At 39.7% G+C, this 24,765-nt stretch overlaps 1 protein-coding gene and 1 long non-coding RNA gene across 2 annotated transcripts in view; both read right to left on the bottom strand.

Moving 5' to 3' along the window:
* Window positions 1-24,765, bottom strand: part of mcf2l2 (MCF.2 cell line derived transforming sequence-like 2) — a 74,502-nt gene that overhangs the window by 45,861 nt on the left and 3,876 nt on the right. Inside the window, 10 exon segments of the mRNA XM_018696355.2 lie at window positions 9-200; window positions 795-914; window positions 1,446-1,560; window positions 1,679-1,803; window positions 2,851-3,000; window positions 3,131-3,247; window positions 4,209-4,322; window positions 5,435-5,525; window positions 5,943-6,057; window positions 7,145-7,228. Coding sequence (XP_018551871.2) covers window positions 9-200; window positions 795-914; window positions 1,446-1,560; window positions 1,679-1,803; window positions 2,851-3,000; window positions 3,131-3,247; window positions 4,209-4,322; window positions 5,435-5,525; window positions 5,943-6,057; window positions 7,145-7,228 — 1,223 coding nt within the window.
* Window positions 17,152-21,263, bottom strand: LOC127143451 (uncharacterized). Its single transcript, XR_007814870.1, has 2 exons — window positions 21,069-21,263; window positions 17,152-17,926 (listed from the first exon to the last, which is right to left on the bottom strand). It is a non-coding gene; the product is annotated as an uncharacterized LOC127143451 (long non-coding RNA).

Raw genomic sequence — 24,765 nt, 5'->3', positions numbered from 1 at the left:
ACACATACCTTTTCAATGCCTGTGTGTATCTGCAGGGATTTGGACAGAACATCCGTCTTTTTCTTGGCCTCATTGCTGAAGTCATCGCAGACCCGCCGGAGCTCTACACATTTGGGTCGTATAGAGTCCACAGCATAGTGGTTGCTCTGGATCAGCTGGTCACCGTGCAGTGCATGGAGCTGGGCCTTTTCAAGTGTGGGCTAGAAAAATGACAATTCAGAATTTATTATGGCAGTTAAAGTTGTGCAAACAAAATCTTTGGGGTGTCCACAGTAAGAACCTACATAATGATGACAGAGATTTTACGTAATGGAGCATTGCTTGGACATTGAATGCCTCTTTTCTATCAGATTTCTAGCAATGTCCCAATTCAGTCTATCAAGCCATCAGACCTGCACTTATAAATGTAAATAATTCACTAATTAAAGGTAATAAACATCCATGTCTGAACAAATCATTGATAAAGGGTGGTGTACATTAAGGTTGCAGTTATAAATGAACAAACAATTGATACTCATCGTAAGTATAGTAAGATTGTTATTCAGTGGCAGTGATGACACCCAAGTACGACAATCAGAAGTCAGCAAAATGAATGTGGTGTACAAGTTTGCTAAAACAATACCAGACTCAGTAGTTTTCTCTAGACCCTTACCGAATCTGACCAGTGACGACATTAAAAGGTTCTCTGTAATGCCAGAACCACCAACTATTCATCATTAGGGTTTGAAAAGGTTTCTTTTCAGCACTGTGAGAGAGAGGGAGAGAGAGACAGAGAGGAGAGAGGAGAGACTGACCTGAGCCTTCTCTTCCAACGTTTTCAGATCCTTTAGCAGTTGTTCAACTCTGGCCAGACAATCCCCAATAACCGATAAGCTGGTCAGACTTTCCCACAAAGAATCTAGAGACACTTTGACCTTGAGAACCAAAAGGAAGGACAGAGAGAAATGACAGGGAAAAAGATAGGGAAAATCATTATACTCTACTCTTGGTCCACACAATAATATTTCTTCTCTCATATCCAGACTCTTCACATCAGTATATTTAAAGTCAGACAACATCACCAGTGATCACCTTAAATCATCTCATTAGCACAGTGTGACTTCTTTTCACAACTGTGCACTGTTTTGTATATTAAATTATTGAGCATGTCAAATGATCAAAGTCAATGTTAGAAATATGGAAGATAGAGATTCATTAAAACATACTGAAATAAGACACCTAACACAGAGCTTTCCAATAATTGTAGAAAATAAGGTCTGACGGGATGTGGAGCAGTCACTGTTTACAACTTCCAAACCGACTCAGCCAGACAGTGTTTTCTAAAGTCCATTTTTCAAAGTATGATTTTACAGCTGGAGTCTTTTTAAGTGTATGAAGAGGAGGCACATGTAAGATCCACAGGTTGCAGGCCAGAAGCAGCTCGGCAGACAGATCTACAGATATACCTCTCTGAAGTCCTGTTCAAAGTGGCGTAGCTGTAGGCACTGCTCCAGTTTCAGATGATGTTTACACCAGAACTGTTCAAAGGCATTCTCTGTCTCATCCAACTGGGCTAGGAGCCTGAAACACACAACAGGAACTTCATCACACAGAGAGAGTTATAGAGAGTTTCTATAGAACTACATGATCACACTATAGACTGAGAAACATTATATAGTATATAAGAAGCTTTGCTTACCTTTCCACAGTGGTTTGGTTCTCCATCTCATCTGGGTTGAGTTTGTGATTCTCTGACTTAGCTGCCTGCTCCTTGATACAACCTAACAAGGTGGTGCCCTGCTTCAAAGCCAGCTTCAGTTCATCCTGGTATAGAGACACAGAGGCAGTGGAAATAACATTAATATCACCTGTAAAACTGCAGACCAGTGAGTGAGACTGAGTGTGTGTGTGTGTGTGTGTGTGTGTGAGAGAGAGAGAGAGAGAGAGAGAGAGAGAGAGAGAGAGGAGAGAGAGAGAGAGAGAGAGAGACTTCAGAGGCCCCATTTACACCTGTTACAGGAACATGCAATGTGTATCTCTGTATGGTACCTGGATAATTGCCTTAACATTTATACCTGGTATATGCAGGTTAGGTGGGCAGAGCTAGCCGGCAGGTAATCAAGGGAAAATGATGTTGGATATCCTCGAGGGGGTGCTACAAGACTGTACCTTTTCAGTAGGCTTGCTAATGAGCCTAATGTTACTTATGTTATACTATACACAAACAGATTCAAACACTGAAGAGGCGACAGGATGCCATCCACTGTGAACTCAATCTTAAAAACAGGCTGGTGGAACACCCTCTGCTGGTCAAGATTTAAAAGTCAAGGAAAGTTGAAAAAAGTCCAGCTTTATTAAATGTCCTCTGATGTATTTAAGTGGAAACCTGGTGACAAGCCACCTGACCTTTGTCTGTAGTAGCTCCTACAGAGTGCCCCAAAGAGATGCTGATGTATTATTATTGTGTTATCTCTGGGACATAAAACAGTCCTTGTGTGTTCAAGCCCTCATGCTATGGACCTGATCACACCAGCATTTACAACAGCACAATTTTAGACTGAAATACATTTATTTCAGTGGATTTGCTGCAACTTGTGGATTTGTTTGCATTGCAGAGGTGTGGTAAGATTGCACTGATAAACTTTGGCTGGCAAATTTGCCACACTGATCAAAAGCAACCCACCTCTGAGGGAATGAGAGAGTCCAAAATAGGAGAAAGCTATTATATTTGCTCAGTGATACCATTAAACTTTTTATAATCCCACTTTGCCAAATGAGAAGCAGTGAAAAAGCTTTCCTCCTCCTATACATTTTATCACAAAGTAATGGTAGCCAATACATGAGTTGGTGTATTAAATTAAACTAAATCACCTTGAGGTTGTTGTGTTTGTTGGTGTGGGCTGTGAGCAGGTCTTTGGTGCACTGGATGTCATTAGGAAGCTCCATCTCTGCCAGGTCTGTCCCAAACTTCTGTAACATCTGGGCTGTGGTTTTCACTGTCATGGCAAAGTTCTCTATGGCCTAGGGAAAAAATCCACACATGATTCTTCAGCTGACCATATCACCACTGTAAAGTCTGTCTCCACAACTGTTACATTTAGCAAATTCCAAATGACTGGTATTAAAGTTAAAATACTGTGTGGTTACTCACAGTTCGGTGGTGTATCCACTGACTGTGACAGTACTCCAGGCTTCCTCCTAGCTCCCGGGTCAGTTGGCCTTTATCCACATAGCCATGTAGATCCGACAGAGAGTTCAGCATCACAATCTACAATCACATAGCACAGCATTTGATCCTGCAATATAAGAAAACTAACGCTAACATTGTCACTTGACTCCCCATTTAGACTCAATAAATTTGAATAATATCATATTATTACATCCTGTTCATTGTGACAAATGCTAACTGGTACAGGTCTGTGGTTGTGATTTAGAGTACAACTGAATACTGCTTTAAGTTTACTGTTTCCATTGGAAATTGCATTTTCTTTTAAACATCAAAAACACATCTTAAATCTTAATGGACCTGTATGATTTGACATCTTCTGGTTATTATTTTATACATTTTATTTTACATTATATTCATTATATTGTTTGGTTTTTTAATTTGTTCTGTATCATTTTGTTGGTTTCACACATCCTTTGTGAAGCATATTGTAACTATGCTAAGAAAAGTGTTCTATAAAAAAGTTGATAAAGTTATAAACAAAGTGAGATAGATTTGTTATAATACTGTATATTGAAAGGACCTTGCTCCTAGGGATTAGGGAAGTATTCCATTACACAGTGGACTGATATATAACTGATATATCAGAGTTTGGAGTAGTAAACATGAATGTAATGTGTAGGTGTTGATGTAAGTGATGGTGGGGATTCTCTGATGGCGGGGATTCATATCTGTGCTTATGACATGGACCTTCTTGATATATATATATATATATATATATATATATATATATATATATATATATATATATATATGATCTTGAACTTTGATTTTGCAGCTGTACTGTAATGTACTGAGTTTTTATGCTGGTGCAGGTTGGGTCATTATCTGAATGTTTGCTGGGGAGGATTACCAGTTTGATCTGTGAGACAAGGAATGCCAAATCCAGTTGAATTGGCATAAATCAAAGATTTGTCATTAGTCATGTATTCTTCAAATCATCATCATCATCACATTACAGCTGATGTTTATATGGTGGTATTTGAAGAATGCTTTCCGGTACCTTCATTTTAAAGTCATCCTTGTGCAGCTTGATCCCAATGTCTGCTATAGCCCTTTGGAAGAACCTGGACGGCCTCAGCACCAACACCAGCTGCAGGTTTCCTGGAAAAGCCCCCTAGATATCACAACAACATGTAAACTTGGAGTAGATCTGTAAGCCAGGTGTTCAGTTTATTCTCTCATTCATTCAGTAGTTTTAGGCGACACCAACAAGCAGGCAAATCCTGGGACCAGAGTGACAGAGACAGGATGTGTGAAAACATGTGTTTATATATGTGTCTTGCTGTATCAGGTCATTGAAGGACCAAATTATTACAGCAGCTTATTATGAAAAATGTGATACAGTGACAGGTCAGTGGAGTTCAAGAGTCCAAACTTTTAAATCATTAAATGAGAGTCAGTGAACTAACTGCAGCCTTCTAGCTTAACTTTAACTTCTATTTCAAAACTGCAAACATATATACATCACCACAGTGAGTCACCACAGTGTCATCCTTTTATTGACATCATCATGGTACCAAATAACTGCATGCTTATTTGTAGAGGAACCTGGTTTTAGACATTGCATATTTCTGCTGTTTTGCAGAGTAAGCAAATTTGATGAATGCAGCAGAACAAAGCTCAAACAGAGTGTGATTAATCATGCAGAATAAGATTTTAGCTAGAATAGTATATTATAATATACAATAGTATTTTGCATCTGCAGGTTTTATACCTTTTGCAGATTAGAAATCATTACATTTAGTTAGTTATGAACTTGGTGCATGCCGTTGAGTGTTATCCACTGTACATGTATGGACAAATATTATACATCTACGTTACTAACCACTTACACATTCAAAATAAATAAAAGTAGTATAGTAAATAATAAAAGTAGGAGTAATAGAGGTGAAGGAATAAATGACCTTTTCATGATATAAAGCTTGGTGCAGGATAACAGTAGTTGGAGACTGGACTGAAAAATCCATTCTGACTCGTACAGAGCGTAATTATTTGTATACTGAGGTCTCAGTAGAAAAGGTCCTCATTCATACCTGCTTTTAATATCCAAGTGTACATAGAGGAATGCATGACTATTGTATTTATTGCTCCAACTGCATTAAACACTTTGTTGGTATTTTTGGTTACACTAGAAATGGTGCTTGTTTGCAGTATTAGATATACATATCTTTACTTATATATGCAGTTTATATGGTGATTTAAATGCTAAGTGTCTTAAGAACTTACAGCAATCCTTGATAGTGAGGCCTTTACTGAGCTCCATTTGTCCTTCCGCCGATCGATGATGATAATGAAACCGATGCTGGCAGCATCCAGACTAGAGACAGGAGGTAGAGAAGATGTAAACTGGACTGTTACTTTCGACTGATGCTTTGTGGCTGTGTGTAAACCATCCCAATTTACTGCTTCTCAACATGCTGATCACAGCTCAAGAGCCAAACATCTTGGATACACCAATAGGGTCACAGCTATGTAATAGTTTCCAGAAATGTTAAACCATTGCAGTATAACTAGCAGAAGTGAAGTCGTGATGACTTAATCAAATGTAGCCCCACAGCTACAACAGTGATAAGCCTTAAAAAAAAACAATACAAAATAAAAAAGGGCTTTCATTGATACCCAGAGAGCAGAGTGGGGCCTTCTTTTGGCTAACCAGGAGACTTAAGAGTAAGAATGGTTATGTGAGCATAGCTCCTGTGAAAATGAGGTTTTAGGTGTATGAGAGTGTGTGTACCTGGGGATGCTGGTCAGGTAAGTAACGACATTGAGGAAGTCTTCCTCTGGCACTTCACTGAAGCCTGAGTACTCTGGGAACGTGATGATGGGAGCACCATCATTCCCCCGCCCTCCTGCAACACAAAACCACCACAACACAACATTCACTATCCTTCCTTCTTGCATAGACTCTTGTTCTTATAAAGTCTTACACTGTCTGAATCACATATACTGTCTATTCTGTATCAGCTTGTTCAAGTTCTGCATTGAGCCTATATGATGTTATTCTGTATGTTATATATGCTAGATGTCTAAAATGAATCTCTGCTGGGTTGGAACAAAGTTCACTGCACATTATGAGTTTGTACCGACTGGTCTGGACTGAGAAGTCTATCACAGAAAGTTACCAAATTTGACCATTCATCTCAAAAAAGTCACAGAATATCAGTGAAATTTATTTTGGATGAACATGTCTTTTCTTCTCTGAATTGCCTCAGTGTTTTTTCAGCCTGGCTACAAGGAAAACAAAATTTCAATCTCTTCAAAAATAGCACTCAAAGCCAGAAAGAATGACCACTATAAGACACAAAAGTTAAATGACTTAGTTATGGAACATGCAGTAAAATTAAACACTAACATTCCCATCTAACACTTCTTCCACAGAAAGTCACAAGATGGCGACCTTGAGCTTAATATTCTCTGACACCTCAGCTAAATTCTTAGAACATTGTGGTATGTGTAGAGAGAACATTAATGGTGTGTATGATTTTAGAAATGACCAAAGTGTGAACAGCAGAAGTGTATGAAACTTTGACATAAAATATAAAAGCAGACTGTCTATTGTGGTCTGACACAGAGACACACATTCCTTCCCTCCAGCAGAAACAGAGGGGAATGTCACAAGTTTTTCCTTTAAGGGATAGAAATAGACCAGTGGTTTTCTTTATGGCTGGTGACGTCTTTAAAATCACAGTGAAAGAGTGAGTGCCTTTAGCAGTCAATGAAAATGCATCACCTGGAAGATGTGAAATGTTTGGAACTTGATGTGATTTTTATCTATCCCAGCCAATTTGCATGTAATGTCTTGTTTTACAACAATAGCTTGAAATTATGATAGAAGTTTGATAATTAATGTTTCTCAGCCATCAAGTTAAATACACAGGGATACAAACTCCAGGTGTGGACAGCAGGATGGCGGAGCAGTGGAATTTCCTTACATACCTGAGAGCAAGGCAAACTGGCGATGAAGCTGCTCTATGATGTCTACAGCCAGTAGAGGCCTGATCTCCTGCTGCATGATCTCATCTGTAAGGAGACACACACTGATCAGATATTACCAGAGACACAGTAAAACATCCATGAATTCCAGACAGTGAAGGTATACACACATGCACAGTGAGAGTTATCCTCTTAATTTAAAAAGAAACAGTGTGATCAGATTTATGTCAAACACATACAATATAGCTGTGGTATAAGTAGACTAAAAGAACAGAAACACCGTCAGTGAGAAAGGAAACTTCTAGACTAGTGGTTTAGCTGTGTAACAGCTCAATATCAAATCAAACAAGTTCAGTCAATCAAACTACAGCCAATCAGATCAGCTGAGAGATCAAAAAATACATACTGATCCTCAACACACCACAACACAAACGTGTTGGACAGACTGAACATTATCAGTCAAGAGTTTTAGGACTCCCCCATTCTTCCAGCTTTTATTGGAATTTAAGCAGTTCAGTGAATCTGGTGGTGAATCTGACATTCATGTGAGATACATATAGAAAACCAGAATGTCTTTAAGAGAATGCATACTGTATAGACCCATGAATTAAATCCTAAGCACAGTGTATGGTGAACAAACCTGTCTCTGTCACAGAGAATAAAGACATGCATTAACGCTGACTGTACTTAAAACATGCCTGGGTGAGCACAATGACTGGTATTGAGCCCGAACTGAGGCAATATTGTTGTGTCTCTGTTCTTAGTCTGCTGACCCACTGAGGATATTAAAAAAAACAGCTTCCATCCCAGATTATTGCACTCAGACATGACTGGTGGTTTTGCTGATCCATTCACTTAAGATCACACACACCAATACATAGTCTACCCAAAATCTGTCTTTTGAGCATGCAGCATTCACCTTCACATACATCACAATGACACGCTCTTTAACTGAAAGCTAAGACAGTGCAGATTTAAAATTCTAAGATATTCAAAAGGTCTGATTCACACTGATCGTTGTATGTATTATAAAGAATGATGTGAAATGTGAGTCAGAAAGCTCAAAAACTCTTAACTCTGGCTCCTAGTACTTCCTGTATGAGCTATACATACTGTGCAGTAATCACATGGATAATTAGATCATTCGGCTACTGTAAAGAGTGGTTTCCTCTAACTGTACTGTGTTTGTGATATCTGTGTGTTTTCATTTGACTGAGTCATGTGTATTAATCAGGTGAGAGGCATATTATTACTCCAGAAATTCTAATGCTGTCCGTGTCTGTTCAAAGTGTATTATCTCATCAAATCTGACTAATGTTTTGTTTGTGTCCCTAGACCCAAACATAGAGGTCCATTCTCCATTCTGTCATAAAATCCCAATTAGGAAAACAGAACAAATACATGCAGAATATACCCAGTAATAAATGAATAATGAAACTAAAAATAATAAAAAATAAAATTGCAATCTATTTTTAAAGATGAAGCAAATTGGGGAAACGTGCACAAAGCACTGTGTAAAAAAAAAGAGAGATGGAGAACAGGATCTAGGAAATGTTCTCTGTCCAGACACTTATGGAACAGCAGGGTTATGCAACCAGAGCCATGCACTTAAGCAGGGAGGATGTTTTGTATTGTTGGAACATCAAAGTAGAAAGGAGTGGTAGAGGCACACATGATATATGACCACTTCAAGTCAGGAAGTACTCATGTAAGCAGATGTCAGGTTGCATTACATGTAGGCAGTAAACACACTGATGGGGCAGTAGCATTCTTTGTTTTGGAGATGTTTGTTTAGAGACTAGCACTGAGGAAGTACTGTGTCAGAGTTTCTGCAGATGTTTGGACAACTCCAATTAGCTGCAAGCTACTTAGCTGCCATTTGTGCCTATGTTGGGCAGCTATTCCTATTCAATCTAACTGAAATTATGGTTCCATGAGGAAAGCTGGAAACCTTAGAGGGCCTCTTGAAAGGCTAGGACAATCTGTATACTGACTCCTGTGTTCCCAGACCACACTGGAGCTAAAATGCAACAATATATCATGACCAAAACTACAGACATGAAGGCACCCTCAGAGACAGAGCACACATTTGTTGTTTTGGTTATGGCACAACACAGTACATGTGCCAAAAAAAAGCAGTAGAACCAGTGAAACACCAGTTACACTGCTGATGGATCACAGAGGGTAGCTCAAAGATTCTGGTGACAACTCACTGAGCTGTAACACATTGCTCTCTGCCAAGCTGTCAGGTGTCTAAACTCCATGGCAACATGCTTATGGTGCCAAAACTACCTCATCCCCTGTCTACACACATACAAATACAACATACACACCGTGGTTGACACCTGCCTTCATCCATCTTCTGTAAATTTAAAAGGATTCAGTGGCACATTGTCATTGCTGCTGGTATTCACAGCCTGAGCTCAACATTCGGGAATTATACTAATCAAATACACAGCATGCTTTATGGATTTAAGACTAAAATTATCTAATATAATTAAATATGGTGACACAATGACAACATTTCATTTCATTGCTTGTAATTCAACTGTGTTAGTACTTATAGAAAACATTAAAATAAGATAATTAATTAGTTTGTACTTTTTAAGCATTTTAATATAGCATTCATATGAAAATAATTGCAAAAATCTATCTAATCTATATTTATTCTGTTTTCTAATGGTTGCTGTGCCAGTCATACAATACACACTAATTCAACACTAGTTTCCTCCTGATCCCACGTCCATCTAATACAAGGAAATTGGGGTAAAAAACCATAATGAGACTCCTGAGTGATGGGCTGACAAGTGATGCTATCCCTGTTTGTATTTGTCATGCTATCAATAAGTGTGGCTTATCATTAGAGAAGCAAAGACTTTTAGTAACTGTCAAGTCTTTAAGAAGAGTATTAAAATACAGCCACAAGCAGCAATTAGCGGACTCCAAGCAAGTCACACTACTGCATATTTGCATTGCTTTAACTATCACAGAAGGAATAAGCCATCAAGGATTAGGGAGAAAAGCAAAATATGACCAAAAAAACACGAAATAATAGTTTTATTATGTTCATGAAAAACAATAATGATGTACACTCAGCATTCACATGGAATTTAAATGTTTAAAAATATATATTCAGGTCCAATATTTATTTTATAACATGTTTGCCATCTCCCAGATGTGCACTTGTTAGGGTGGGACAAACTACAGTTTTGATCAAGGAATCAACCTGACCAGAATTTGCATCAGTAAATATAATTTAAACTTAAGTTCTTCATCATGAGATAATCATATGTATGACAAAAGTTATTCTGCAGAGAATTCTATAATTTACTAGCACAGTGGCAGCATTGAGTTTGTTATTTTTTTCATGAATTGATATCTTTTACTGACAATGAATGACTGGTGTTGCTCGTAGTTGCCCAGGTAGATAAAATCACTCATCCAGTTTCCATGGCTCAGATACATACAGTGTGGCTACAGCACTGCATCTTCTATTTCCATTTACAGTCATTTACATAATGTGTTAGGAAATTACCAATGAATGGGAACTGACAAAGAAGGTAAAGCTAAAAAAAAAAAAGTTAAACTGGAGCCTTGTGGTCGCTCACCAATAGCCTCAGCCATCATTGTGTTTACAAGACAAGATGTTAGAATACACCATCCGAGCAGCACAGGTGAAAAGACAGGCTAGCAGGCCAACTTCAGTAGAAGTTGTTGTTAATGTTACATCAGTCACGGTCACTTTCTACTGCTGCAGCTCTTGGTGAGTAAAGGAATGAGGTTTGATACTGAACTCACAGCATTTCTTCAGACTAAGTCAGCCGTTATTAATACTGTTGGTGCTGTAGCAATAGCTAAATTTACAAATAGCTCCTTTAAATACTCACTCTGTATGGCATCCTCTACAGTATTAAATGATCTACCATTTATACCTTTAAAAACTTTGTGACTGTGTTCAGACAGAAAGTTGAGCTAATTTTAGCCTCATATCATTTGTACATTTGTCCACTTGACTTTGTATAGTCTTTACAGTTCACACTGCATCTTAAGAAAACACCTGTTTTCCCTCTACCTCCCACTCTTCAGCACTGAATATCAGAGGTTAGCATGCCACCAATAGAACCACCGCACACTCCCTTTAGTCTCTCATAAGTACAAACTACATTAACTGAAACACAGTGAAAAAGTTCCAGCACCTTTACTATTTAGCCTATTTTTTAAAAGAAACCTTTAAAGATTCTTTGAATTTAAATAAACCATCAATGAAAGACCCATTTAAAGGACAAGCATCTTTAGCTACCTTGGGCAACAGAATAGCATGCGGGCTAAACTAAAGCTCCATCACCAGCCATTTAAAGTAAAGAGAAATAATGTGTAAACTAAATCACTTAACCAGCAGACTATAACAGAAAGCAGTGAAATGGAAATAAGATGACACCAGGCAGACAGAGAGAACTGTGGCTAACAGTCACAGCCCACAGTATGTGTAATATAATATGAAGCATATGAACACTGTAGATCTCCAGCTACACATAACTTTTCAGTTGGTTTTGTGGGAGTGTTCATGAAAGAGACACAGAGTGAATAATCCAAAGAGTGAAGTGACAAACTGTGACCAAGCCTCTGTACTTCTCAGTGAAGTTTTGTAGTGTGTGTGTGTGTGAACATTACCTATAATATATTTGACACTCTTCATCTTAACACCTTCCTTGCTTGAACACAGCAGTAATCCGATTAAATGACTATAAACTCATGGTATCCAAATCCAGTGGGAACAACACAGCAACATCAACCTGTCAATAACAGCTGCTTCTCCATTACTATCACCGTTCTCTTCAGGCAGTTCCAGTGACTGAGGCAACAAGCTGGAGCTTGTTGGGTTTTTTAATTTGCTCGCTCTCTTTGTTCTCCAGGTTCACACACACGAACACACAAACAACTGGAGCAGAGCCTTGAACTGTGTGTGTTCTAGCTGTTATGTGCATCTGTGGTCAGTTTTTCCAGCTATAGCTGTAGCAAAACAGCTCCACTCTGAGCAGTGAACAACCTATCAGAAGGGAGAGGGCAGGGTCTGTGTGCTTGTAAAAGGGAAAGAGATCAGGGTGGGAGGATGTCTACAGAATGGGGTTGAACTGCTGTGTGTATGTGTGTGTGTGAGTGTGCATATGGATGCAGCTGTGTTTCATTGTTGCAGGCTGGATGTTCTGCTGAACAGAAACAAAGGGGCTGGAGAGGGTGTGTCAAGGCATATTCACCTGCCACCTGGTGTCTTAACTGTGCACAGAACAGACGGTAAGCTCTTCATCTTCATCAGGTTTAAGACCAAGCCCGAGATCTTTGACCTCACAGAAGATCTGCAGTGCATCCTTGATACATTTGCTCAATCATACAGCACCAGGAAGACATTACAACTCCATCAGCTGGCACTGTTTCCCCAACCAAAATATACATTGACAACATCACTCTCACAAATCTGGATCACTCTCTCTACCTTGGCGGCCTTCTTTCTTCCAGAGCAGATGCATGCCACCTACAGGACATTACATGTGTCATGTTTATGTATTTTAAGCTTTTCATGTGCCACTTGGACACATCTGGATAGGACTGTGAGGGTTAGGGGCTAGTGAGTTAAGAACTGATAAAGACAGGCAAAAAAAAAGTACAATAAACAAGAAATGAGCTTGAATACAGTGGGCGTGGCTTAGAGTAGAGCACCCACCAATCAGAAGTCGGTTCGATCCCGCTCCTCCAGTCTGCATGCGAAGTATCCTTGGCAAGATACTGACCCAAATTGCTCGATGTGTGTGTTCACATCGTGTGTGATGTGTGAATGTGTTTAGAAAAGCACATTAATATATAGATATGCTTATGAATGTGTGTGAATGTGATCTTAGTGTAAAGTGCTTTGATGTCGAAAAGACTAGAAAGCGCTATATAATACAGCCATACCACTTGATGGTACCAGGCTGGTTAGAAATATAAATGCACACACATCACTGTGCCAACTGCACGGACTACTTTGCCACCACCACCTTCTTATCGGCCTTCAAGTTGATCCAAAATGCTGACAGTAACTAGAGAAAAAGATCATATTTCTCCTCTGTTACCTTCGCTGCATTGGCTCCCTGGATTTAAAATTGTTCTCCAAAGCCTTTAACAACCAAGCTTCACTGTATCTTAAAGATCTCAGACGACCCTATCATCCCAATATATCACTTCTTTCTCAACATTTAAGATTAAAACTTTCCTCTTTGGTAAGACTTGTAGTTAGAACCATCCCTTAGCTGTGTTGCTATAGGCCTAGACTGGTGGGAGGAACTCCCATGATGTACTTCCTCTCCCTCTCTCCCTCTTTCTCCCCCACACCCATTCTTTCTACTCTTTCCACACCAATTCTGTCATCTTTACATTGGCTCTCCATAAAGTTTAGGGTTCGGTTCAAGATTTTGGTGATCACTTTCAGAGCTCTTCATGGTCAGATGCCTCCCTATATCAGTGAACCTTTACATCCATATGTAACCAGGAGGTCTCTGAGGGTCTCTGCTGACGAAGGCCTGCTGGTGGTACCTGGGTCCAGGCTGAGGACCAAAGGAGATTGTGCTTTTGAGGCTGTGGCTCCCAAATAGTGGAACTCACTCCTACTGGACTTAAGACGTGTTGATCCTTTTAAGAAGAAGCTTCAGACCCACCTCTGTAGGCTTGCATTTATTCAGTTTTAGCCCTTTATATTGTTTTAATTGTTGTATCTAAGTTTTTTCATTTATTCGTTTTATACTGTGAAGCACTTTGTGACTTTTGACTTCTTGTTAAAAGAGAGTTTTTACTCTCCATTGTTCTTGCTCATGCTGGGTTTCCCTGTGATATTTTAAGGTCTCAAAATTGAATCAAACTTTTACTGAAAAACAAAGCTTTCTAAATTTTTATCTAATTGATTTTCATAGATACATACTTAATATCCTATTTAGGGTTGCTAACCAATCATATTCCTAATCTACTAGTTAATCTATTAATCTACTAGTTATTCCCCTATTCCTATAAGTTGGTACAATGGCAGCTTCATTGATATGATGATGGTGATGATGATTGATGATGAATTTGAATTTGAGTGAAAAGTGACCAACATACACAGGCTCTGCACACCTAAGCTGATTCTGGGGATCTGCATATACAGATATGACAAAATAATGGATGAGAAGATGTATCTTTAGATGGCCAATAAGACATGCATTACATTATAATAATGCTGACATGGTACTGACATATGTTCATTTACATGTGTGCGTTCATGTATGTGTGTGTGTGTGTGCAGTCTAGATATTACTCATGTTGTGGGGACCTAAATCTGTTTTCACAGTGACATTATGGAGACAAAAAGCAAGTCCCCATAATGCAGATCATTACATTGTAAGGCAAAGACATGTTTTAGGAGTGGGGAAAGGTTAGGTGTAGGTTAGAGTTAGGGTAAGGTAAGTTGGCTAGTAGCAGTTATGGTTGAGGTTAGAACAATAAGTAAGTCAATGTAATGTTCCCTGAAGTCATGAGACAAGTCTATGCAAACAAACATGGAAACACATGGATTGTAGATACTAACATACACAGACGAGTAGGCACACACAGAACTGCATACACATTCAGACACACACTCACACACACTTTGTTTTCAGTACAATGCCTATTGAGAGTCATTCGTGTTTTGGGAACTACTTTAGAACCTTCATAAACACTATTGTATTCCCAGGCAAGTAAAGTGTGTGCATTCATCACTCTCTCCTGCTGTACAAGTGTTTTCAAAATCAAAAAAAAACTGGAGCCAGCAAAGTGAAAAAAGAATATCATCATACTCTCTCACCTAACACACATTATTCCTTTCATATGACTGCATTAAACTCTGAGGACAACAGGCTCCCACAATGTCACACCATCATCATAGTGTTATAGTGTTGGATTGTGTTGGTCCATAAATTCTGTTCACATACTTCTAATTTGCTCTACACACTGCATTTAAGAAGAAATGTAACTTGTTCCTGGATTGAATGTTCACTGACAACATTTTCTGTTTCCAGTCAGGGGAGTGTGCCATCATTATTCACACAGGGGAGTGTAGGGGAGTGTAGGATTTTGACATTAGAGACTGAGGTTTATGTCCTGCACCCAGCATGTTAGGTTAAAACAACCTGGTTAACGCTGGAGAAAAGATGGTGAACTGTTGTTCATGTAGCAATATACTGTATATTCAAAATATGCAATTAGTCCTATGCTCTGTTGCAAAAACATAACTAGTGTACTATATCATAATGTACATTTTACGACATTATAAAAATATCTGACATTCTACTTAGCCCTCTCATATCTGTCCCATGAGGTTCATACAGCTTTAAAAAAGCTGAAATGAAACTCTCAACCAACAGCAGCACTTTAAAACTGCCCTTATCCACAAGTCAGCCTGCAAGGCTCTCCTGCTGAACTAAACTGAAGAATTGGAGATAGAGCAGTAAAACAGAGAAGACTTTCATTTCTCAAGTCTGTGCTGTAACTGCTCCTAGAATCCTCCAGCTCTTCCCTTCATGTACAAAGTAACAACAAAGTAACTTGAACATCATTAGCAACTGCCTCCTCAAGTCGACCACCTTTACGGTTTTTGATTTTAAAAAGTAAAATATTGGTGAGGAAGCATTTTAAACTAAAGAGTAATTGGTTTGATTAAACATTTAGTTTTTCAGTTTAAAGGAAATGGGCTGCTGAAATTTAGAATAACAAAAAACAGAATAATTTAAACTGAGTTTGTTAGTAAAAATGATTTTAAATTATATCTGTCCAGGAGGAAAACATCTGTGTGTGCCCAGCTGAGGTGTGTTATCTTCCAGACACACAGGGTTCGTGTGTTATGTGAGTTCAGTGAAATAGAAAATGAAATGCTTTCTTCTGTATTGTCACTTATACTATGATCTAAGAATGAGGTTACACAGTGGCACTAAAATAGATGCCTTTCTGTTGGAAGATGCTGAAATATTGGAGAGGCTCTATAACAGGGGCACTTTTGTTCAGTCAGAGTGTGTGGACAGTGCATACTCATTAACCACTGTGTTGTACAGATAGCTTTCACTCTGTGTTTCTCTCTCTCTCTCTCTGTGTGTATGTGTGTGTGTGTGTGTGTTAGAGACAGCATTCTGCACCTTCCTGGCTCATCAGCACACTGGTTCATCATCACTAATCAACTCTGCTGTATAAGAACCCCTGCTTCTCCATTCACTCCTCTGCAGATTGGTGAGCTATGTCAGTGGTATTTTTGACTTTCAGCTGAACTCAGCTTCTCACCTATTCTGACTTTATGTCTTGTGAATCACGCGTGCCTTTCTTTTGCTGCAGCATCCATCTGGTGCCTGTGTCTTTGCTTTGCCATACACCCACACTCTCGCCCTGCCTGTCACTCTCTGGACACCATTTGCCTGCAAACTGCCAGCTGATCTCCACTGTCTCCCCCTTACCTGCCAGCCTGCCAGCTAGCTTGCCTTCACCACCCCTTACCAGCCCCCTCACACCAATCTTCATTAAAACAACAATAACCTCTTCTCTGCCTCTGAGTTTGCTTCTGGGCCCAGAATCCAACAAGCACTGGAACTCACAGAGATGTGAGTGATAATGTGCTTTAGCCTAAATCTAAAGTATCTGTAACAGAGTAGACAGAGCCATATATGTGGCTGATCAGAAAGGTATATGAGCTGGTGCTCTTACATTTCCCTCTAGTTCAGTCTCTCAGTCTTTCAGGTTGTCAAATTATAAAGCTGTTTTCACATTAAGCCTTTTCTCTGATAATGATTTAGAGTCTGAGAGTTATGAAAGGCCCTTGTCTTTCTTTTAAGCAACATGTGACCAATGCACCCCTGGAGGACCTGCCTGGACACAGGAGGGACGCCTGCAACAATACCTCCATGACACCTGGAACTGACAACAGACGACATGCCACATGAACTGTGCTATGAGCTAATCTGCAATATCATGATCACATCATGTGTTTTGTAATCAGTTTTAATCATTGTTGCATGTTACATTAAAATCAACTTTAACCACTTTTGACGCTGTTATTCTGAAAGTGCCTCACCGTCACACACAGGATATAAATCATCCTTTTTCTCAAGCCCTCAAACTCATCAAGCTGTGGGGTTTTGAAAGAAAGGAGGTGGCACCCCTCCTCCTGCCGCTCCCCCACACTGGGAGAGACATCCAGTCCTGGAAAAAACGTATTCCACATCTTCTTCTGACTGACCACCCAGTGCACAGTTCTCCATCATAAAGGTCCTCAGATGCTCTGGAAGCAATGCACACACCTTCTCTGTGATCTGATTCCACAACCCTGGGTCTGATGTTGATACGCTGTTGCAGGATCCCAGCCAGCATCAGCAGATGTCCCAGCTTTACACTTCCAGTCTCCCTTAGGAAAGATCTTATCCTCACTGACGACAGGGTCCAGGCCTGAAACAAACTGTTAAAAAATAGTGGCTCCTCAAACAGCCCTAGACCAGCTGGAGCAGCAGGGTCCCCCTGGTGGCCTTCAGGATCCTCCATGCATTGAGTGCAGGGGTATAGAGGCCTGTCAGAACAGCCTCCTCCAGCCTCAGCAGAAACAGCTGCTTACTGTAACAACAAGCCCCCTGCAGGATACTCTTAGCTGCGTCAAGTCACGGTTTTTGCGTGGTCGCTCCTATGTATGTCAAGTAGACCCTGTCACCCATCTTCCAGTAGCAAGTATATGGCAGGGACTTGGATCCAGGAGGTAGGACAGTCAGTCTATACCACAGTGCCAGAACAACCAAGTTATTGCAAAACAAAACTCAACCCCTACAGCTGGAGAATCAACCGTTTACATTTAGACAAGAGTCAGATAATGAGTCACTATAGAGCTCTCTCTCTGTCTTTCTCTTCCGCCAAGGATCATCCTTTGTCCTGTGCCAATGAATTTCAACTACCATGGGTCAGAGTGAGAGTAAAGGCTGATATTTTCAAATGTTTTTCATTAATTTGATTGGACTGTGCATCTGGATGCTAAAATATCAAAAGATTTTTTGGCACTACTACGAGACATATTTGACGATAAATGTAACCTACCTTTCTATAGTGTCCTTGTCTTATTAAGCATTTTATCAAATATGAGATGATTTAAATGAGGAAAGTGCATCAGTAGAAAATCGACGCTCTTCAAGCATAAGCACGCACACACACACACACATATACACACACACACATATTGTGTGTTATTTTTGGGTGGTCGATCCTCAAGGTCCAGGAGAAGGGGGGGTTGGAGCCTTCTTCCTGAGAACCAATAGGTTCTCAGGAAGAAGGCGTCAGCGCAAGAAGACAATCAGAGGATGTCTAATGACAGGGGATTTACTGATAACAGGCCTTTCTCACACACACACACACACACACACACTATTCCAATGAATTTAATTATCACCCTATGAAATTTACACTGCAAACAAGCATGGGCCTGTCAATATCTCAACACCAAACACACTTACTCACTACAGACACAAATGAATGTCATTATCCTTATGGGTGTATAGACCTTTTCACTATTAGTAATCATAATGATGTTTTTTGGGTGGAGTTTAGCTGTAGGCAAAAAGCCACACGTTAGCCAGCACTAGCAAGTGAGTTTTGTTCTTCAGCAATGGCTGAAGAAGTTTGTACAGTTTTAACCAGTGGGATCAGACTGACTGACCCTTTAACACTTGCTCAATGGATGAACGATCTCATAGGACTGCAGGCCAGACATTTACACCTACCTGATTGAGAAACCAAGCAGGTATAACTAAGAGAAACTGAGGGCACATAAATCTTTAAATGCCTACACCTAGTGGAATCAACAGCACAGCACAGAGACAATAGACAGAAACTCTGAGAACTACTGTTACTACTGCTTGGGTACTGTTTAGCACCAGCTTGGCTAGCTAGTGTTTTAGCAGCTCACCAACTAGCCCTATGAGTACACACAACATCGCCAAGTTTCTAGAACCAAATATTTTGTAAAGACATTGTTCGGTGTACTAGTTCCTGGTGTGAGCAGGCCTTTACTGTGGCAAATTTAACCACAATATGATCTGATCATGTACAATACATCTGTGTTCAGTGGTGTTATCAGCAGATGAAATATGATTCTCAAAGAGAAGCCAACCTGTACTCTGCCTGACAATTAAGATTATGATCATTTAAATAAATTATAATCAAAGCATACAGTTATCTGCAATCATAAATGTTTGCACCATGTGAGCTCAGTACCTACTCAGAACTACAAGACAGGGCCCCAGACAAAAGACGTGACTGTAGCAACCTGTCAGCCATGTCAGAGCTGTCTTTTGCCCAATAACACGACTGTGACACTTTGCAAGGACATTTGTGACACCTGCAAAGCCAGCAATAGTGCTCAAACAAAAACAGGCTCTTAACACTGACACAATGCATAAATGAACATGTTGATGGGATGCGTTGACATACTTCTTAGTACAGCTGACTCAGTCTCCTGACACACCTCCAGGAAGTGGTAGTAAGACTCCATCTCAGCAGGAGAGATCCGAACCATGGAATAGGCTCGTCCATATTTACCACAGTTTTGACAACTAGATGAGAGGGTCTGGTATTGCAGCCCGCCTTTAGCATCCATCTCCAGCCATAAGTCCACCCAGTTTCAGCTTGAGCATATGTGTTTTTCTATCTGCTATCTATCTATCAAGCCTGCCCACTGGCTCTGCAGAAGAGACAGACACTTGATGCTTCCATGTCTGTTACATAAACACAGTTTCTTTCCCCTAAAGCTGTGAAAACTGCGGCTGTTTCTGCATGCTCTGTAAAGCCAGCAAGGTGCCTCTAACCTCCTTGCTTCTCTCCCTGTGTCATAATCTCTGCATTAGAAAGTAAAGCCTATTACAGAACATTTGCATATGTCCGTCCCTGTGACTATAAACACAAACAACTTCAACCTGCTGTGAGGGAGTGACTCCATACTCACTTGGTTCATTTCACCTGTCAATTCTGCCCCATTGCTAGGGGGCTATTTCAAGTGACAATGCAATGAGATTACAGTAACATAGTTGATGCTGACACACACACAAGCCTTTTCAGCTTTTTCAAAATTCCTCACAAAGTTACTGATGTGAAGTCACACGTTTGTGAGGTACTAACATGGAGCCTTCTATTCTGTGGTGGAATAACAGGGCAACATTTGCACCTTGGGCAGGCTGTAAAAAGTGGATTTACTTTTCTTCATCGCTGCCTCCCACTGCTGTGGTTTTATCATTGCCACTTTAGATCTGTTCTAGTGGTAAGCACTATACGGTCAAAATCCATACTGTAGGGTAAATTCATACAGGTGTCTATACAGTTTATATTGTCCACTCTTACTCTCTGTAGATTCAGCTTCTGCCCTGAAGGTATCCAGTATGATGTTACAGTATTTGATCAGTGGTAATTACACTGATTGAAAATTTAACCACTACACTTAATCACTTATACATATATACACATATGTACTGACACACAGACACACACACAAACACACACACACACACACACACACACATACACTAATACTGTGTCTAATAATCTGTCGACACTGTTGAAGTGCATATACTGTGCATCAACGACAACATTTTCATTAGACAGACAATAAATAAATAAATAAGACCAGATATCATCATTTCATCCAGTGTCCTGGGTCAAACACACTCTGATGAGTGGCAGGTTGTTGAATGTTTAGGGGTCCCATCCTCATCACTGACAGAGCTAGACTGGCGCCAAGTACTTAGTACATTATGTCTCAGCTTGTTCCAGGTGCTGACCCTTCATCTGACATTCACTAGTTACAGAGTGTATCAGCCACATGTACTACACACACTGGTAATACTGTCAACTAGTCAATATGTTCATAACTTACACATTACTGATCCCATGTTGCTGCTGTTCTTGCTCTGAAGCAATCCACATGGACAGAAGAGGAGTAGCTAAATCAACATACAGTCCGATGTCCACAGCAAAAAAACACACAACACACACGCTACACACACACGGGTCCAGTAACGCTGCCAAGGTCTTATGGGCTGCCCGCTCTCCCTCAGTACTGCAGGACAAGCCCCGCTCTTATGTATGTAAGAGCAAGAGAGAGGGAGACAGAGTGAGAGAGACAGGAATGGGAGTGTGTGTGTATGTCTCTCTGTGTTTGTGTAACAAATTTATTTTAACTCAAAGCCAATGTAGTGAGGACATTTCTACACTGTAAGGACATTTGGCTGGTCTTCACAACTTCCAAAGGTTGTTTGAGGGTTGAGACTAGGGATAAGATTAGGTTTAACTTGTGTAGTTCTTTAGTTGTTATGGTTAAGGTTAGAGTAAGGGGCTAGGAAATATGTTAATAAGTGTCCTCACAACTAAGTAAAACCATGCCATGTGTGAGTGTTTCTCAGAGCAGGGGTTTGAGCCTCTCATGGCGGTCTTGTGATCAGCTGAGCGGCTCAGTTCTTACCACAGTTAAGACAGTTATTTTCAACACCACCCCCCACCCCCTCATCCTTCCCCTTTATTTTTCATGTGTCCCTCTATGCTTTGTCTGCACTGGTCATGTCTCCGGGTCAGTGTCTATACTGGATGCATTCAGCCACAGTATTGCTGTGCACTACAAGTGTGTAGGCAGTGAAAAACACACTGGTCACATGAACACTAGGAAAACTCACAGTAACAAGTCAAAAGCAGAAGCTTAAGGTGAATCAAGGAAACTGACCAGACAAAGTGACAAAGGAAGAATGGGAAGGCAGTAGTGTATACAGTCCAGGCTGATTATGGAATGAGGTACAGGTGAAGAGACCGATGACTGCACAGGTGACTGGGGATGTGGGAGCAGATGAGGGTACAACAGACAGAAGGAAAACACACACAAGGATGGCAAGTAAATAATAATGGACACAACAAGGTAGGAATTTTCTAAATAAGAACAAATTGTGAACAAAATGTATTTGGCACCATGAGTGCAGTTATGTGCATGTTGGTTATTTTTAGGTAACAACATATTACCTACTTACTTGCAGTCAACGGAGGTGAATACCCTACTCCTCCCTTCGTAGTAATTTACATAGAGTAAGTGAACTTGCATTCCACTTGAATACAACTAGGAGATGGGTCAGAAGCATGTGACTACCTAACCAGTAATATACTAAGAGATTCACTTGTATCATATTTTATAGTATAGCGAGAGTATAAATCAAAACTTGGAAGTAACTGTGTACTCAGAGTATACTTCTCTTTCAGTACACTTCAAAGTATACTTTTACAAACAAGAAAATGGTCAAATTAGGCCCTGTAAGTACTGTATTTAAATAGTACACTTAAAAGTATACCACCAGTTAATTTCTATAATTATTACATAAAGTATATTTGGGAAATATACTTGAACTTTATATAAGTTTACATAATAAAATTAATGTGAAATGTACCTCTATTTGTAAGGCAAAATATCCTTATTATGTCAATAGAAAACATAATAGTGACAATTACATTTTGCACAAAATATAAATGATTTGGGTATATAAATTATTAAGTAGTATTTGTTCAGATATCAGAGAAAAAACACAAGCTCAAAATACAGGAACTGAAACATTAAATCAGCTTAAAGAAATATGCTGCCCTCAGTTCATATCATGTTGAATTAGTGCCAGTGTTTCAGCAGCTTTTTAGATACACTTTATGTTCAAATATATTTAAGCCATTTAGTGCAGATTTGACTGTTTTCAATTGTGTGTAGCATCCACAATATCCTGCCCTCAGTTTCAGAAAGTACTGAGAATTCCTGCTCTGAGAGCTGTACTACTGAATTTCTTCCAAAGGATCGACAGCTTATTTGAAGGAAACACACCAAATGATAGTTAAACTGGAATTACAGTTGTATTTAGGTGAAGAAGTTCACATTAAGCTTTCATATTCTATGGCAGTGTCTCCTTGTTGAAGAGGCTGACAGAATAGCAAACTGTTGCTGAAATGGATATTGACCAAATTTGAATAGTTTGAAAGCCATAGTTTTCAATGGCTTTCAGGTCATTTGGTGAATTTTAAGTGAATTTCCACCTTACTAATACCAAACTGAAAGATTTAATTCACACATAAAGTCATTTCATCATCAGAAGGGTAACTGTAACAATACTTTCAAAGGAAAGACATGATGACTGTGTTATTAGAAGCTGCTTGTCACAATACATTCTGTGAGAGAGAAATTCATCAAATGGTTGACAGGTGGTGAAAACAAAAAGTTAGAGCAGTAAGGTCTTTCCATGCTGTCCAAGCACTGTTGGTTCAAATCCCATCCACAAAATACCTTTAGCCTCACCTATACTTTGTTATCACCACTTTCACAGCCATGTGAACTGTGACTGTTAGATATCAGCAGCAAAGGCAGAGGTAGTATGATTGTTATACAGCCACTTGTGGAGGTAGCAGTGGATAGGTAACAGCACAGTTCTTTGACATTAACCACCAGACCTTCATCATCATGGTTACAATACAATCACATGCAGCTAACCTTAAGGGACAGTCACAGTTTGCTCAGGTTTGGACACACACACTACTTGGTTATGTTAATAAAAAATATTGTGGTTTGGGGTAAATTAAGCGCCTCCTTAGGTCAGACAACCTTTGTCATGGTTGCAATAATAACCATATAGATAAGGAAGGAAACAATTATCCATTCCAATCCATTAATTGCAACCTGCTCCTGATGTGGACTTTGTTGCTCTGCATACTACATCTTCTACCTTCCTCCTTTGCTCCCATCATAACTCCTACAGCCCCTAGCGGTCACTAACAATACAGGCATACTGCTTCTCAAGCTCATGTCTATTTTGGAGTATGAGTATGTTCTGCCCTAAACAATGAGTTGCTTCCTTCAGTCAAGCACATTTTGTCAAAAGTAAGTCAGTTACCAGCTCAGGCACCCTTGGTTCAGTCTGTACAGTGACAAAATTAAGCCAGACTGTGAAGTTGTGGCCCAGTGGATCAATTTTATTGTTCAGCTGTGTTGTTGTGAACAGGGCTGGTCAACTGGCTTCAGTCCACAGCTGACAAAAAAAATTACAAAGGATATGGTGACCCACCCTCCTCCTCCTCCACCACCACCACCACCCCCACCACCACCCCCGTATCAGAGACAGGAAGAGGAAGCAGAGAGAATGCAGCTCTGACGTCATGACAACAAAGGTTGGGAGATTCTATGTGTGTATGCGTGCACACACATTATAAACACAACTTGTGTTTATAATGTGTTTGTGTTTTGTGTTTATAAACACAAGTTGTGTTTATAATGGAACAATTTCTGTCACACACCAAGAAATCATTACCAAAATAAAACAGGAAGTGAGCAAAGCACACAGGAACGGAACACGTACACATACACATACACATACATGAGTGTATGTGTCACAGCGATCCTTTTGAATTTGTGGTCCAGTATTTTCTGATCAAGTACTAGTAAGATCTGTTATTATTGGAGATCATATGATGATGATTAGATGACTGAATAAAATACCATTAATAATAACTGATCTTGGTAAAAAAAAAAAAAAAAAAAACACAAATTGGTATGAACAGTTTGA

This window comes from Lates calcarifer, linkage group LG17 (genome assembly GCF_001640805.2).
Source record: "Lates calcarifer isolate ASB-BC8 linkage group LG17, TLL_Latcal_v3, whole genome shotgun sequence".
NCBI lineage: Eukaryota > Metazoa > Chordata > Actinopteri > Centropomidae > Lates > Lates calcarifer.
This window is presented reverse-complemented; position numbering and strand designations above follow the sequence as displayed.